We start from the raw sequence: 15,425 nt of genomic DNA on the forward strand, positions 1-15,425 counted from the left end.
AAATCAACTTACAAATATATATAGATATAAAATCGTGTTGTGCTAGTTTGAAGCATTTAATTATGCCACAGAACTTTAGGAAAAGCTTGTTCGACAATTGAAAATTTCGAAAATAAACTGAAATTAAATACAGATGTATATAGTACGATAAACATGAAATATATGTTAAGAGTTTTTCGAAGAAATTATATATCTTTTACACAGATTTATAAATTCTATACAAATATATTTTTCTATAAATTTCAAGTAAAAAATTTTGATACAAAAGAATAAGAAATTGTTTCAATTTAAAATGAACTAAAAATACATTACTATTATTGGACTAGAAACATTAAACATAACAAAAAATTTACAAAATAATAATATTGATTTCTTGTCTTCCACTTCAAAATCTTTCCTCTCCTTTAATGAATTAAGGATACAATAATTAATTACATACTTGAATATTTTAAAGTTACACCCGATTCAATGGTCTAGTCATTATGAAATGCATCTTAAAAATAATGTAAAAACTTTCTACAACAGTTATAACATGATTATTGAATCATTATTGATCATGTCATTTTGAAAACTTTGATTGTGAAAATTGTAATAAGATTCCCTGCATTAATATTTATGGTCACGTACACTCAGCAAAAAAATAACTATGCTCACGTACACCGAGCAAAAAGATATCTATATGCTCATAACGGTACATTTAATTATTCATATTGCATTTTAATAAATTCAGATTTAACATTGTTTCAATTAAAAAGTAGATATAAAAATCAGATCCTTCGAGAGCACGAGACTCTACAACCATATGTATCATGGTTTTTAAAGCTGGTAATAAAGAATGTACGATAAAGATCAATAATAAGGAGAATTATTGCTAAAAACCAACTGCATCCTTCTTTCAAAAGCATCTTAATTTCCTAAACATTCAAAAATGGTGTGCATTACCATTCAATAATTATATAAAATACATAGTATAGAATAAAATGAACTATCTACTAAATTACTATTAAAATTAGAAAAAATAATTAAGAGTACAAGTAGATGTAAATTAGAAATTTTTAACAATGCTGATACATATGTTACAAGACTATAATACATTATAAAATAGAGATTTAGATTTGCAAACCATAACACTGCATTCCATAAAAAGCAAAAGATGTTTTAACTTGAATATAGATACAGGTTTACAATATTTATGTAACTCAAACTTGTCATTCAGCTTTAAATCAGAAATATATATGTTCCAACGAGTAATAAGCCTCAAACTAATAAATATTATATGTATATGACAATTCTTTAACTTATCTCCATTGTGCATGATGAAACAGTAAGATTAATAGTACTGAAAAAGTACCATGCTTGTAAATACTGATATTAGTTAGCATTTAACGTTACGCCAACATAGTAGCATAAGAAAAATTCCATTTAACGGATAAATCACTATATAAATATTAATGATATTTTAAAAATACAAAGAGCACAATATAAGGAGCCTCCGAAACAATATGTGTTGCGTTCGACAATAAAAAAATTATTCACTATAGACATTCACTGTTATTCCTGAATGACTGTCTATAATCTCTTTTTAATAACATGATACAACTTTTAACATTAATTTCGATACTTATTTGTGAAAGTGCAACTATAACTTTTGACAACCAGTTTACGCTAATCAATGAAATAGATTCAAAACCATTACTCTTTCCTCCGTCGTAAAACCTAAAACTTACAAAATTAGATATACATTGGTTTCTACTTCTTAATTCAAGTAAATTGAATTCGTGCAATTTCGTCCTAAAAGGATTATGTAAAAAAAAAACATATATTACAAATATTGTCGGCACTGGATTTAAATATGAAGTCATCAAAAAACATCTATCTTAAAAAACAAAAAAGAATTCGAATAACGTATATTATAGTGATAAATATGTAATCACTTTAAATTTCTAAAACAAATGTACAAGAAGAATAAATAAATAATAACTTGAATTGAATTACCACAAAATCAAGAAGTCTGTGATCGTGTAGCAAACGATTCCTTTACCAGTTTCTTCATTATAAAAAGAGTTCACACAAGGCAAAAACTAGCTTTCAAATTGGGAATAAAATGATTTTGTATATCTCGCATCTTGACTGAGAATTCCCGCACCGTGTATCACAAATAGTTGGTCAGTTCAAATACTATTCTTGTGGACCAATCATTCACAGAGTATATGTTAAACAACGTCCATTCTCAAACTGTTTAATGTACAGATGTGATTAAATAATGCAGTTTGCTAATAAAATATACAAAATGTATGGAATATACATGATATTACGGCTAAATGCGATAATTTGTGCTCATATCTTTTTTGTCGTTTTCCTTCTTTCTTTTTTTTTTTAAACGAATTAGTTCAGACACGACGCTGATGGATAAGTGCATGTACTGGAAGCTGTCTACCCCTTTGATACCTCTGACAACGACCCATACTCAAATCGTGACATTCGTACACATTGGCTACAGTACCACGTGATGAAGAAAAGTTGGCTGATTCGACTGAGTATACAGGAGAGATATCAAAGGGTTCCTCCAGTTATTCCATCGGATGGTGACGTCCCCCGCACATTCCACAGGACCTGCCACACCAATGAACAGCTCTCAGCGGAGGATAAATCCACAAGCAAGGAACGATCAGTGACAATAATGCCAATCCAAACCATCTGCGTCCACATCCTTCTTCTGTGCTACAACTGCACAAATTAATATTTATTTAGTACATTACGATGTGTACTCCCAAAAATTAGTAACATCACCAAAAATAAAGAGTGGTAACATAATTTATTCATTAATAGAGCTGCAGATCTTTAAGCAAAATAAAAAATGTTTGCGTCACACAAATAACGGGTAAACAAAATTCTGAAAATAATCATTCGGTCCAATTTGAAAAAAATTATTTACGGTTTTGTGGAAGAGGGTATCCACTTAATTTTGTCCCTGACTTTATATAGATTTTTTTATAAGATAATTACTAGACTGCGGATCTTCATGCAATTATGGCTTTTGAAAATTTTGCAAAAAATACTAGGATGTAAAATATGACTAGTACGATTTTAATTTATCTCAGATCTAAAAAGGCCACCACCATAGAAAATAAAATTTTATCTGCTTCCACTTTCTCAAAATTTGCCAACGAAAAATTGAAAATTGCATAAATATCTGCAGCCTAATAATTATATAGTAAAGAGAGAGAGGGAGAGAGAGAGAGAGATATTAAATCCTCACCTGCAAGGATTCTGGGAGAAATCACCTTCAGCGTCACTCATACAATGGTACAACATGCCCTGAGCACATGACAGACACGAAATTTTTGCGATTCCGCGTTTAACAGGATCAGGTGCATATTCACACGATCCTCTCGGGTTATGCTGTTCCGTATAAAGCTCTTGGCAATGTTTACATCGTAATCGAATATTACGATTCATAGTATTTTTCGTGGGTTCAGATACTATAATATCTGGCTTCTTCAAAGAACCGCCAGTATTAGATCTATCTAACCGATCTCCTTTATGATCATCGATAATAGGATATAAATACTCGTGATTAAGAGTTGTGAGCTGCACGTAAGGATAGTTATCCGATCCAGCATCGGCAGTTGATGCTGCCAAAGGATGTTGCGATGGTGCTTTTATAGATGGATCAATATAATGGATAGGTTTGTGTGAATCAGGATACTCTGAACACTGGGAGTGACAATTAGTCTCCCGAACTATACTACGAGATGTTTCTGACGATAGACGTGGCTCCGGCGGTTCCGCAGGCAAGTTCAAAGTCTACAAAAATAAATAAAACTTTGTTTTAGAATACTGGTAAAACTGTAGAATATTTTCGAAAATATACATTGTGAAGATTGCTTGTAATATACATACCATAAAAACATCCTCATCGCCGGCATCTAATGAATTACCGCACAACGTTGAATTAGCCAATCCTAAATTATAAATAAAATTTGTGAAATTATTATGTAAAATAATGGTTTCATTATTCATTTCGATTCAGCGAATACTGCAAACATTCTAGTATTCTTACCATTTGTACATTCCATAGAAAAGTAGCAGTAAAATAATAAGTAAATTAATATAATATAAATTTAAGCGAAAACACAATTGTATATTAACCCTTTGCACTCCTCTGTCGAGGAAAAATGTAAGTGAAACGGGTTTTTATATGTATTTGGTTCTTCTTTTATTTATTTAATTTCTTACTTTTTAGTTAAAAACCAAATATAAGTTCCACAAATATAAATTACAACAAAGTTGGAGAGCTATATTTAAGATAATTAGTAAACGAAATTGTTTGAAATAAGTAGCAGTCAAGAAACTGACCTTTGAAGTAAATTTCAAATAAAACACTTAAAATGGTAGGGAGTTGTTGCCAGCAAAATTGGAGAAGTAATTTGGAGTGCAAAGAGTTAATTCGATTCGATTCGATCAAGTAAAAGATGCTAACAAAATTGCAAACTACCTTCTAATAATTCTTCAACAGCTGTACGAACACCTTTATCAAAAGCTCTTGCATCAGCAGCTGTTTGAAACGTTAAACCAAACCTTTTCTCCCCTGTCCTCCAGTGATGAAAAGTTGGCATTACCTTATTATATTCAAAATCTTTTTTAATTGTACAGCTAAGAACAACCTATGAGAAGATAACGATGCGTCAAAAGAACTGATTACAGTCGATTATATTTAAACATTATTAGTAGACTGCTGATCTTTATGCGTGTATAGGAAAATTGAGAAGATGAAATTGAAAATTTTCAAAATTGAAGATGTTGATACAACATCCAATTTAGTTTCTATTTCTTACAATCGATGCAATCAATTTTTATTTTGCATAAAGATCCGCAGTCTAGTTGTTAGAAATTGTGTCTATTACTGATTGATCAGTGATTCGTTTCCCATAAATAAGATACTCGTGCCTCTTCTTTGTCGCACCAAGCGGCGAACTGCTTGAAGATCCATGACTTTGGGTTGTAGTGACAGCTGTAGTTGATACAGATTGCGTAGAGTTCGTAGTAGAGGGTACGACAGTCGAAGTAGAAATACCAGACCCGTTGGTATTATTAGACTGATGCCCACCTGAAGAAGTAGCTCTTCTTCTAACCGAAACATTAGCTAAACCGCCGCCGCTTAAAGGAACCCAACCACCGGAACTATCATCCCTTGTCATTACCTGGGCACGAACCCTCACTAGATAGTTACCACTAAAAAGTAAAATGTTACACGTTAGCAAATACAAATTTTAATATTGTACATTTGGAAAAAATAGCACTTCTCTTCGACGGCTATTAAACCAGAGAAGGAAAAGAAAACGACAGGTAATAACGCATACACGCTATGTTACTCAATGGAAAAACCAATACGCTACTTTTTTTTATCGCAAAGAAAATCAATAATATGTTTTAATATGGGACAAGCAATGCAGAATTATACAAAACATGTATATGCCAAGAAAATGTTTGGGCAAAAATTGTAATTTTTTCAACGATTTTACATTCGGCAAGGAATTGAAAAAATTTCTTTAAACATCGAAACGATCGCGCACATAGTTTAAAAACGCGCAAGACCGATAATGCACGTATGCGAAGTCGAAGAATTGCTGTTACACACAACGAAATAGCAGATGTTACGCGCTGACATCGATTTAATGAATGAACGGTCACCCCTACACAGGCATAGGAACACACAAACACACTCCGGCCAAAATCATACGTCTACGTGTGTAGATTTTTTACAGATTCCCAAACGAGAATGACACATCTCAGAAGTTGGTTTTAGTTTGTATGTATTTCGAGGGTTGAGAAAATTGTTGAGACATGCACGAAACATGTAGACTACTGCTGGGTGGCGAAAATGTTGACAGGAGAAAAGGCGAGACGAGGTCAGACAGAACTGTCAGGACTGCGTTACGAACGTGATATGTATCGAGGAGAGCAAAGGAGTTAAAAAGCCATAGGCACGGACATTTCAGGTTTCGAAGCGGAACAATCGTCAGGATGTACCGCAGGCATTACAGTATTACTTACTCCTCTGACGCCTCTGTCATGGTTCGAGCTGTCGAAGCCTTTATTCAATGCCCACCTTTTCCCACACTTCACCATTTTCGTTGCATTGAAAAGACATTCGGCCGCGATTCTGTTTATGGAGCTTTTTTAGGCTAGTGCCAACCACAGGAAGCGCCCCAGTCCTCCTCCCTCTCGCATTCCCCGTAGAGTTCATCCCCACGCCCGACTCAAATCCACAGTCCACGCCTGCTCCCTTCAGTTTTACCGACCGTCGCTTTCGTTTTGAAAACATTTCTTCTCCTGCATATTCTTCGAAAAATCATACGTTATCGAGACACCAACCATCGTATACAACTATAACTGTATTCTAAGACCTCTCTTTGGTTACAATCTACTCGCTAAGTCACGGAAAATATCGCGAGCGAACCTCGCGCACTGACGTTCACCCCGCAAGCCTGACGGACTATACATCACTATACATGCTATACAGTAGCTATCGACTCTTTTACAATGAAAGCTACCGGTCTGCGCAACAGGATTCATTCATCGATACTACCCATACAGTCTTGTTAATAATTAAGCGTGCTAACGTCTCTATGGCGGACAATGCACGTAACAGTTACTCCTGCGAGATTACATAGAACAATCACATATATACGAGTTTAATCAGATCAAATTTAAAAATGAAAAAATCCATAATAACCAATAAGTGGAACATTTATAAAATGCTCATACCAATTTGCACAAAAACATCTCATAGAATTTAATTATATTGTATATTATATATGTTATATATATATATATATTTATATGTATATATGTCATAAAAATCTGTATAAAAGCCATATTAATTATATCGTGAAAGTTATTTTCATTTTTCAATTCAATTCTTTACATATTTCGTGTAAAAAACTAATATGTATATTTTTAATATTGTCTGAAATGTAAAGAACAAAGGTGTTAAAACTCGTCTAAAATTCCTATGAGATATTTATAATCGTTTGCGCAAATTATATGGTATAAGTTGAGCATTTTATAAATCGTTCCACTTATTATATTGGTCATTATGGATTTTATTTTTAAATTTAATCTTATTAAACTCGTCTAGAATTCTATGAGATGTTTATAATCGTTGTGCAAATTGTTCCACTTATTGGGGTGATTATGGATTTTATCATTTTTTTATTTAGAGAATTTATTAATACCGACCTATAATTCCTCAAGGTTTTAGCTATGCGATTAGAACATTGTAATTTATTATTTTATATAAAGCAGTATTGACTTTGCTGCTTTTATCGGCTTGCGTATCCTTATTTTAAACGTGTCCCTGAACGTGGAACATTCATTTTCCGGTACATTTATTCGGCCGATGTTAAGTCGTAATTGCGGATCGATGATAGCGCAAATTAACGTCAAAAATACTGTACCGTAATTATACGCTAGACTAAAAATAAAACGGTGTCATGAAAACTATATCGCGGGTATTATTACACTTTTTACGCAAGAATTACAAATTTCGAACCAATATAATAATCTTAAAACATTAATCTTCAAAGCAGACGTTATAAAAACAATGAAATAATCAGTTATCTAAATTTTATTTTACAATCGATAAATGCGAAACATTGGACATTATACTTCATTCTTATCCTCCCACGTATAAAAAGATATATATATATATATATATATATATATATATATATATATATATATATATATATATATATATATATATATATATATATATATATATTGATCCATATTTTTTCTTTGACTAAATCATGCGTTTTCTTTTATACTAGAATTTTGAATACGCGGGCACATAGCGGAAAGCTGTAAGTTTCTATTTCAAATTTTGATTTTCCCTACATCTTTTTACACACGTTGCTTTCGATAGTTTCGATTGGTAAAATTTAGTTGAACAAGTCAGCAAATCGGCTGATCGCATACATAGGGAACTTTGAAATAGTGAATCAGACGAGATATTTTCTTCTGCGATCAGTACAGTCACTCTCAAGATCCACCGAAATCAGTAAACATTTTTTTAAATGCAAAAACGTTCTCTTGACAGTGGCTCGTGAAAACAAAAATATAAACGTTGTACCAGTGACCATGAAAATGTATCGACATTTCAGAAATTGAAACCGAAGCAAATAAGCATGCCACGATTGAAATAAATGGAAGTGAAGTGAATCGATTCGGTACTAAATCTGGAAGCAGTCGGGAAGACTTCCAGCGGTGGAAAATCGTTTCTTGTTACAACAATTAATGTAACAATAATATGGCTGGCAATTTTTGGCAAAGTTCACACCAGTAAGACATATTTCTAGAGAATTTGATATTAGAATCTTTACTTCACAAGTTGCCGAAATATTTTTATGTTTTAGTCAACAATGGCTTCTAGATAAACAAGACCTCGTTCGGGAACGGCAACATGATCTTTCTATTTTAACGGAAGAAGAATATCAGAAACTATTTATCTTTTTCTCGAATTGTAAGTTACACAGTTAATCTATTATTAATCATGTATCTACTACCAATGCAACTTAACCCTTTGCAACTCGTTTGTCGAGTGTGACTCGACATCAAAGAAAGAAAAATGTAATGTATGTTAATTTCTTATTTTTCAGTTAAAAACAAGTATAAATTACAACAAAGTTTGAGAGCTATATTTAATATAATTAGTAGACTGTGGATCTTTATGCATTTATGAAGAAGAGTGTTGGGTGAAATATAAAACAGTAAAAGATTAGAAAGATTTCATAATATCATAATGTTGCTCTTCTAAATCAATTTTTATTTTATTCCTGCTTCCCACAATCAACGGAGAACATTTTTATTTTACATAAAGATCCGCAGTCCAAAAACAAAAAAACACTTAAAATAGTAGGGAGTTGTTGGCGACAAAATTGAAAAATAATTCGGAGTGCAAAGGGTTAATATAAAAATCGAATGAAATAAAATGATTATGGTCCCCTTAACCATAAAGTATACGGAATTAAATATAGTTGTGTTACAATAAAATATTTTTATTTTATAATAATATTTTATTTGTTTAGTGATTCAAGTATTGGGCGAACAACTAAAACTCAGGCAACAAGTTATAGCTACAGCAACTGTTTATTTTAAAAGGTTTTATGCTCGCAACAGCTTAAAATGTATAGATCCTTTATTACTAGCACCTACGTCTGTCTTTTTAGCATCAAAAGTAGAAGAATTTGGAGTTATTTCTAATACTAGGTTAATTACAACTTGTCAAACTGTAGGTATGTATCTATACATTGAATTAAATTCAAAACGAGTTATTTTTAATAAACATTTCATATGTTTTCAGTGAAAAATAAATTTAATTATGCGTATTCTCAAGAATTCCCATATCGTACAAATCATATTTTGGAATGTGAATTTTATCTTATGGAACACTTAGATTGTTGTTTAATTGTATATCAACCATATCGTCCGCTATTGACGCTTATCCAAGATGTGGGCCCAGACGATCAGTTATTAACGCTTACTTGGCGTATAATTAATGACAGTTTGAGAACAGATGTTTGTTTACTATATCCACCATATCAAATAGCAATCGGTAAGATAATATATTTATATGTTTTAACCCCTTGCACTCCGAATTATTTTTCAATTATATTGCGAACAACTCCCTACTATTTTCAGTATTTTATTTGAAATTTACTTCAGAGGACAGTTCCTTGACTGCTACTCACTTTAAACAGTTTTCTTTACTAATTATATGAAATATAGCTTTCAAAATTTGTTGCGATTTTGTCGGATATATTTTGTTTCATAAAGATTACAAGACTGAATTTATTTAGATTTTTCACAATTTTTCACAAATTGATTAAATAATTTCTAATGGAAGCATCTTTATAATTTCAATAATTAAGGATGGGATCAAGTTCAATATGTACTCGCGAATCCGACTCAATTAAAAGCAATAAAAGTTTCAATGATTATACTTGAAAAGTATTAATTGTATACAAGTAGTTATCGAACCTCGGAATGAGTACAATCAAGTTTTGAAAAGATACTTATAAGTACTTCGATGTTGAAAGTAATCGAAACTTTCACAAGTAGTACTCGAATCTTGGAAATCAGAACTGCATAGTAGGTTTTAAGCACTTTCTTTATTAAATTCGTAACTATTTTAGAATAATATTTAATTTACAATACTTCGTTTCATCCTATTTCTTTTTTTATCCATGATATTTCCTGCTTTTGAAAATACTCTTTCTGAAGGTACAGAAGTGGCCATTATACAAAGACAGTCACGTGCAATTTTTGATAAAATGGGGTACTTGATTGAATTTTCACGCCAAAATAATAATGGGTCTTCTTTGCGTTCTAAATATTGTGATTTTAGATAATTTTCCACTTCTAACACAGCGGACTTATTAGTCTGCTTATTAGCAGTATTATTTGTAATTGCTATTTCATCGTCAAAGGATATGACCAAATTGATAATTCGCTATTGTGCCGATTTTCAGACATCTGCGTCTGTGAACTATCACATGTTGTAGATGAATGATCATTATTAATATAATTAGTGGCTATTTCAGTGTCGTGGATCCAATAATGCAGTTAACAAATACAAATGATTGTTCTCAACATCACCTAGATAATGTTCGATACAATATCTCAGAGAGAGAGAGAGAGAGAGAGAGAGAGAGAGAGTTCTTGTCGCAAAGTACATTCCAAACTACAATCATTTGTAGAAGCATGTAAAATTATGAGACCCCGTTTTTTCTCTCATCTCCACAGCGTGTTTACAAAAAAAGTAAACAGACGCCGCGCCGGACCAGCCTTACGTTGCCACGGAGTGTGCAAGAATACGGAAATTCATAACGATATTCATAAAAATTTCGAACGTTTCGAAACTGTTTGACCAAGATTCGAGTATACTTGCAAGTACTATTTACGTTTACCACAGTACTTGTAAAGGGTTCGAAACTGTCTGGCAAAGATTCGAGTATACTTGGGAGTACTATTTTTTTTTCGAAGTACTTATAGAGAGTTCGAATTCCATCAATCAAGGTTCGAACCTGTTCGCGAGGTACTTGATCCCATCCTTATCAATAATTAAAATAAACTATATGAAAGCGGTCATTTGACCGGTCGTGGTAAAGTTAGAGTTAAATAAATAAAGGAAGAACCAAATAAATATAAAAACCCGTTTCATTTACATTTTTCTTTCGCTGATGTCGAGTCACACTCGACAAAGAAGTGCAAAGGTTTAATGATGCATTGAAATAAGGTATATAATTCAAACTTTTATATATTGTTGTAGGATGTTTACAAATAGCTTGTGTTATATTACAAAAGGATGTGAAGTCATGGTTTGCTGAACTCAATGCAGACATGGAAAAGATTCAAGAAATTGCTCGATATATAATTAATTTATATGAATTATGGAAAACTTACGATGAGAAGAAAGAAATTCAGGGATTATTAAATAAAATGCCAAAACCAAAAGCTGCACCGCAGCGCTGACAAGAGGAATCTTCTAATGCTTGGAACTGATAATAAAATTTTCGAAAATAAGTGCGGACAATTTATTTTATCGAATGTTTATCGACATTAAATTGATATAATTGACAATTGAGTACTCAAAATTATATAAACGATACCATTTCCGAACTTTATCGTACTTTTTTCCCTTAAAAAGAAAATGCTAATTCATTAGGAGAGAGAATGTATGTTTAAACATACACTATACAAAATAGAAATCTTTTTGAACATATTATATGTACCTTGTATAAGCAGGGTAAATTTTACAAACTTGATTTGACATAATTCAAAATAATTGTTGACATTAGTAACTTACTACTTACCTATTGTATAAATTGGTAAAATATCATAATTATATAATAAAGGTAAAGAGTGACTATCTTTTTAAAACACTTATTCATTCATCAATTCACCACCACTTTGTTAGAAATACATTAAATCTACTAATTCTGTTTTTACACATACAATTTCTTATTCTACGTCACTGGAACTTCCTTCTTCGTAACGTGTAGTTTTAAATTATGTATATGTAGACTACTTTTTGGTGTGTACATATTTAATAAGTCACTTATGTTACAAGTACTAAAGTTAAAAAAATACAACATAACTGAATGTAAAGTTTTTTTCTCACACTCTGGCACATACTCTTAGAACATTTGTTTTACTAACTGGAACCTTTAGAATACCGTTTCCAGAATTTTTTCACGTCGTCGTGTCCTGCCTTCGTAACTACCATGGTTCGTTTTCTAAATAATCAGAATATTAAGTTTTTATATATTGTAAACAAAGTAGAAAATGTCCATTTTATAAGATATAATTACCTTTCACTTTGCCAAATTAACACACCGGTAGAGAGGGCATGATCTCTGAGCACTTCGAAATCAGTCTGAGAAAGGAATTGACTGTATAAAACACCTTCGCTAAATATAAACCTGTTTCTTTCATTTTCCCACAATTTAATTTGATCTACAATTGTAGGGGGTAAAACTGGAGGACCTGCCTCTATCATTTTACCGTGAGCATGTTGCTGCAAATAACTGTTAATATAGCAAGGTGCAAATTAACTGTTTTCTTTCATATTTTTGAATGATATGCAAAGAAAATTATCTAGAAAAACATACCCTACAATTTGAGTTGCAGTAATACCACTTTTTAAAGCTTGACGTACAGAATCTCTTGTTAATATTGATACGACTAAATTTGGAAACCTACAAACAAAATATCGATTAATTAATAGTAATCAAGTAAATTGTATAGACACATTATAAGAGAGGTGAACAAAATAATGGAAACAGCGCTTATAAATCTGTATTGTATTTTTCAGACCAGTGGCCATTCCAATTGTACACATTTTAATTTTTCAATAAACACTACTTGATATTGGAATTATTTCATTCCTAGGAACATTCAGACTATATAGATTGTTGACAGTTAAATAACCAATACATGAATATATGCAGATAATATAAAAAATATTTCCATTATTCCGTTCAATTCCTGCATGTATAAAATATAATTTTTTCGAACATACCTGTACAACATTTCACAAAACAGACCGAGTAAGGCAACTTGTAAGTTTGAATTTGTATAAGCGTATACTCTGTAATTTGTTTCAACAACAATATAACCCTCTTTTTCTGGATCTCTAGATAATGGTTTGTTTTGTCCGGTAGCAATGTTTAGTGCTAATCGTGTAGGATAAAATCTAAATATGTGAAACATACGTTTTGTTAATATAAAACAGCAGAGTGTATACAGAAGATACGAACAAATTTCTAAATGAAAATTGCGTCGAACAAAGGAATACACTATTGTATCCCATGTAAAAATTTGTTTGCATCTTTAATATACCAGAGTGATCACTAAGCACAAACAAGTAAGCAATACCTTCCAGCCTTTCGTTTCCTTTGATAAACTAAGCCAAACTCTCGTAAGTGTTGTAAAAATGTTAATAAACCTTCAGACATTCCTTCGGTACTATAATCCTTGCCAAGTGTTGAAAAATTTAATTGGAAGAGAAATGTGAGGCATTCGACTAAATCAAGACCTCTTGCTTCTATTGTGTCTAAATATTGTAAAATGAAGTACCACACCTGAAATAAGGAAATAAAAATATTATACATAGCTGCTGTACAAATAATAAATTATTGTAATTATCGTAAGTATATTATTAAAATAAAAATTTTATAAATCTGTTCTTAGCTACCTGCGATGCAGTTTCTAATAATAAAAATTGAAATCCAGCTTGGGTAATAACTGGACTTCCATCAGCTTCGTCTCTTTTCATTAATCCAGCATGCAAAAGAATTCTTACAGCATCAGCCGATATTCCTATAAAGTAAATTATTAAACAATGTAGTTAAATGTTTTTAGATGGTATCATTTGTACCTACTTTTGCTTAAGATGAATTACCTTCTTGTTGTTGCGAGCCAACCATATAATGCAAAACGCATTCCCATCTTTCTAATGCATATGAATCTAAGAACGCGACGTCTCTTGGTTTGCTGTCAGTTTCCATTTGATTCGACATGGTCCATGGTTTACCGCCTCCCAGTAAAACAATTTTTAAGTTTTTCTTAAACGTAGTGTTTAGAATCCATCCAGGTAATCCTCCTGGTATGGAAACTTCCTTCCACACGTTCAATTCATTTAATATCGACACTACCTTTTGATGGTCCTCAAAATGAAGTTTGGAACACCAGGAAGCAATAACTGCTTGAGGTACTGGTTGTTCAACAAATAATAGTCGCATAACATAGTGCTTAGCTATTACGGGCAATTCACGAAAGACAGCCAAACAAATTGGAGGATTATGATAGAGTTTATTCAACACTTCCGGGGGTCGTGATTTTAAATATTCTTGAAGATTTTTACATTGCAATCCAGTGGATCGTAACAGATTCTTTCCGGTTATCGTACTTGACATTATTTTCTATGTTTAAAATGAAATTATGTGTATAACATTGAGAAATACCTAAGATACTGTATTTAATTACAGAACGTAGAAAATTACTCAATGTTATTTCTCTTTTTTTGTATGACGAACAATACAAATAAACATAAGCATTACATTGTACACAATAATTACGAACTATGTAAATGTCTACAACTTTATTTTTCTTCTTCGGTAATTGAACACACTCGCGGCACTTCTCACAAACGTACTATACCATAAAGCATAAAGAAAATACATACATAGATGATATTCATCCCGTCTCATATTTACGTACATATATGTTATATCCACTTATATCCAATATCATTTTAACACACCGTTATTTTCTCATACATACACATACAAATATTCCTATTATTTCTTATAATTAAATCTATTTATAACTAATAATACAAATATATACAGTACATTTTTTCTTTGCAAAAATATTCTCCGCGACATTGATATGGAGTGATAAGGAGTTATGTGTTAACCAAAAACACGGACCAATCAGGGCGCAGCAACAGAACGAATGTAGCGTTGGGATTGGTCGAGCCGAAATCCATTCAAGATTTCCGCGTTCTGATTGGCTCCGTAACAAAGTCATGGAGAATATTTTTGTAAAGGAAAAAATGATTTCAAATGACTTCTGGAATCACCCTATTCAAAGAAGTACTCCATTTATTATCTATATCTATATATAAATAAAAATCAAATGCTGTTCGTTGGTAAGCGCATCACTTGAGAACGGATGGACCGATTTGGCTAATTTTTTTTTTAATGTTCGTAATAGTTCGAATAAGGTTATAGGGTAAAAAAAATTGGAAAAATTGCCCGGAAAAATGGAAAATTCGGGAAAAACTAAAAGTGCTTCTTGAATCATATTTCGATAGAAATTTACATTATCGACGTCTGTTTGCATTATCGACA

At 31.8% G+C, this 15,425-nt stretch overlaps 3 protein-coding genes across 11 annotated transcripts; 1 reads left to right on the top strand and 2 right to left on the bottom strand.

Moving 5' to 3' along the window:
* Nucleotides 1-2,560: 2,560 nt before the first annotated feature.
* On the bottom strand, nucleotides 2,561-6,577 carry Spred (Sprouty-related protein with EVH-1 domain). Of its 6 annotated transcripts, none has more exons than XM_076439844.1 (7): nucleotides 6,058-6,577; nucleotides 5,111-5,235; nucleotides 4,908-5,014; nucleotides 4,499-4,667; nucleotides 3,904-3,965; nucleotides 3,260-3,807; nucleotides 2,561-2,727 (listed from the first exon to the last, which is right to left on the bottom strand). In XM_076439844.1, exons 1-7 carry the CDS (start codon nucleotides 6,075-6,077, stop codon nucleotides 2,571-2,573), a joined length of 1,188 nt encoding a protein of 395 aa, XP_076295959.1. In that variant the 5' UTR covers nucleotides 6,078-6,577; the 3' UTR covers nucleotides 2,561-2,570. The 6 variants fall into 6 exon arrangements, with proteins under 6 accessions (XP_076295959.1, XP_076295960.1, XP_076295955.1 ...); XM_076439845.1 differs by lacking the exon at nucleotides 6,058-6,577 and adding an exon at nucleotides 5,642-6,045; XM_076439840.1 differs by having other exon boundaries at nucleotides 4,908-5,235; nucleotides 6,058-6,569.
* A 1,444-nt stretch (nucleotides 6,578-8,021) lies between these two features.
* Nucleotides 8,022-11,649, top strand: Cycc (cyclin C). Its single transcript, XM_076439865.1, has 5 exons — nucleotides 8,022-8,349; nucleotides 8,424-8,530; nucleotides 9,096-9,302; nucleotides 9,371-9,622; nucleotides 11,339-11,649. Exons 1-5 carry the CDS (start codon nucleotides 8,318-8,320, stop codon nucleotides 11,539-11,541), a joined length of 801 nt encoding a protein of 266 aa, XP_076295980.1. The 5' UTR covers nucleotides 8,022-8,317; the 3' UTR covers nucleotides 11,542-11,649.
* A 321-nt stretch (nucleotides 11,650-11,970) lies between these two features.
* Mrn (general transcription factor IIH subunit 4 marionette) lies at nucleotides 11,971-15,425 on the bottom strand. Of its 4 annotated transcripts, none has more exons than XM_076439835.1 (8): nucleotides 14,653-15,425; nucleotides 13,973-14,492; nucleotides 13,766-13,890; nucleotides 13,447-13,652; nucleotides 13,091-13,264; nucleotides 12,681-12,767; nucleotides 12,381-12,596; nucleotides 11,971-12,305 (listed from the first exon to the last, which is right to left on the bottom strand). In XM_076439835.1, the coding sequence occupies exons 2-8, from the start codon at nucleotides 14,484-14,486 to the stop codon at nucleotides 12,224-12,226; spliced, it is 1,404 nt and encodes a 467-aa protein (XP_076295950.1). In that variant the 5' UTR covers nucleotides 14,487-14,492; nucleotides 14,653-15,425; the 3' UTR covers nucleotides 11,971-12,223. The 4 variants fall into 4 exon arrangements, with proteins under 4 accessions (XP_076295950.1, XP_076295949.1, XP_076295951.1 ...); XM_076439834.1 differs by having other exon boundaries at nucleotides 14,631-15,425; XM_076439836.1 differs by lacking the exon at nucleotides 11,971-12,305 and having other exon boundaries at nucleotides 12,381-12,445; nucleotides 13,973-15,425.

Source organism: Lasioglossum baleicum, chromosome 15, assembly GCF_051020765.1.
Source record: "Lasioglossum baleicum chromosome 15, iyLasBale1, whole genome shotgun sequence".
In the NCBI taxonomy this organism is placed as follows: Eukaryota; Metazoa; Arthropoda; class Insecta; order Hymenoptera; family Halictidae; genus Lasioglossum; species Lasioglossum baleicum.

Excerpts from the sequence above, each read along its gene's own strand:
- Mrn (XM_076439835.1), bottom strand. The coding sequence starts at position 14,486 with ATGTCAAGTACGATAACCGGAAAGAATCTGTTACGATCCACTGGATTG. Across the intron at positions 13,891-13,972 it reads TGGCTCGCAACAACAAGAAG|GAATATCGGCTGATGCTGTA; the intron begins GTAATTCATCTT and ends TTTACTTTATAG. Across the intron at positions 12,597-12,680 it reads ACTGCAACTCAAATTGTAGG|TTATTTGCAGCAACATGCTC; the intron begins GTATGTTTTTCT and ends CTATATTAACAG.
- Spred (XM_076439840.1), bottom strand. The coding sequence starts at position 6,077 with ATGACAGAGGCGTCAGAGGA. Across the intron at positions 3,966-4,498 it reads TGTTGAAGAATTATTAGAAG|GATTGGCTAATTCAACGTTG; the intron begins GTAGTTTGCAAT and ends TTTATAATTTAG. Across the intron at positions 2,728-3,259 it reads TTCTCCCAGAATCCTTGCAG|TTGTAGCACAGAAGAAGGAT; the intron begins GTGAGGATTTAA and ends TAATTTGTGCAG.
- Cycc (XM_076439865.1), top strand. The coding sequence starts at position 8,318 with ATGGCTGGCAATTTTTGGCAAAGTTCACACCA. Across the intron at positions 8,350-8,423 it reads TTTTGGCAAAGTTCACACCA|TCAACAATGGCTTCTAGATA; the intron begins GTAAGACATATT and ends TTTATGTTTTAG. Across the intron at positions 9,303-9,370 it reads TACAACTTGTCAAACTGTAG|TGAAAAATAAATTTAATTAT; the intron begins GTATGTATCTAT and ends ATATGTTTTCAG.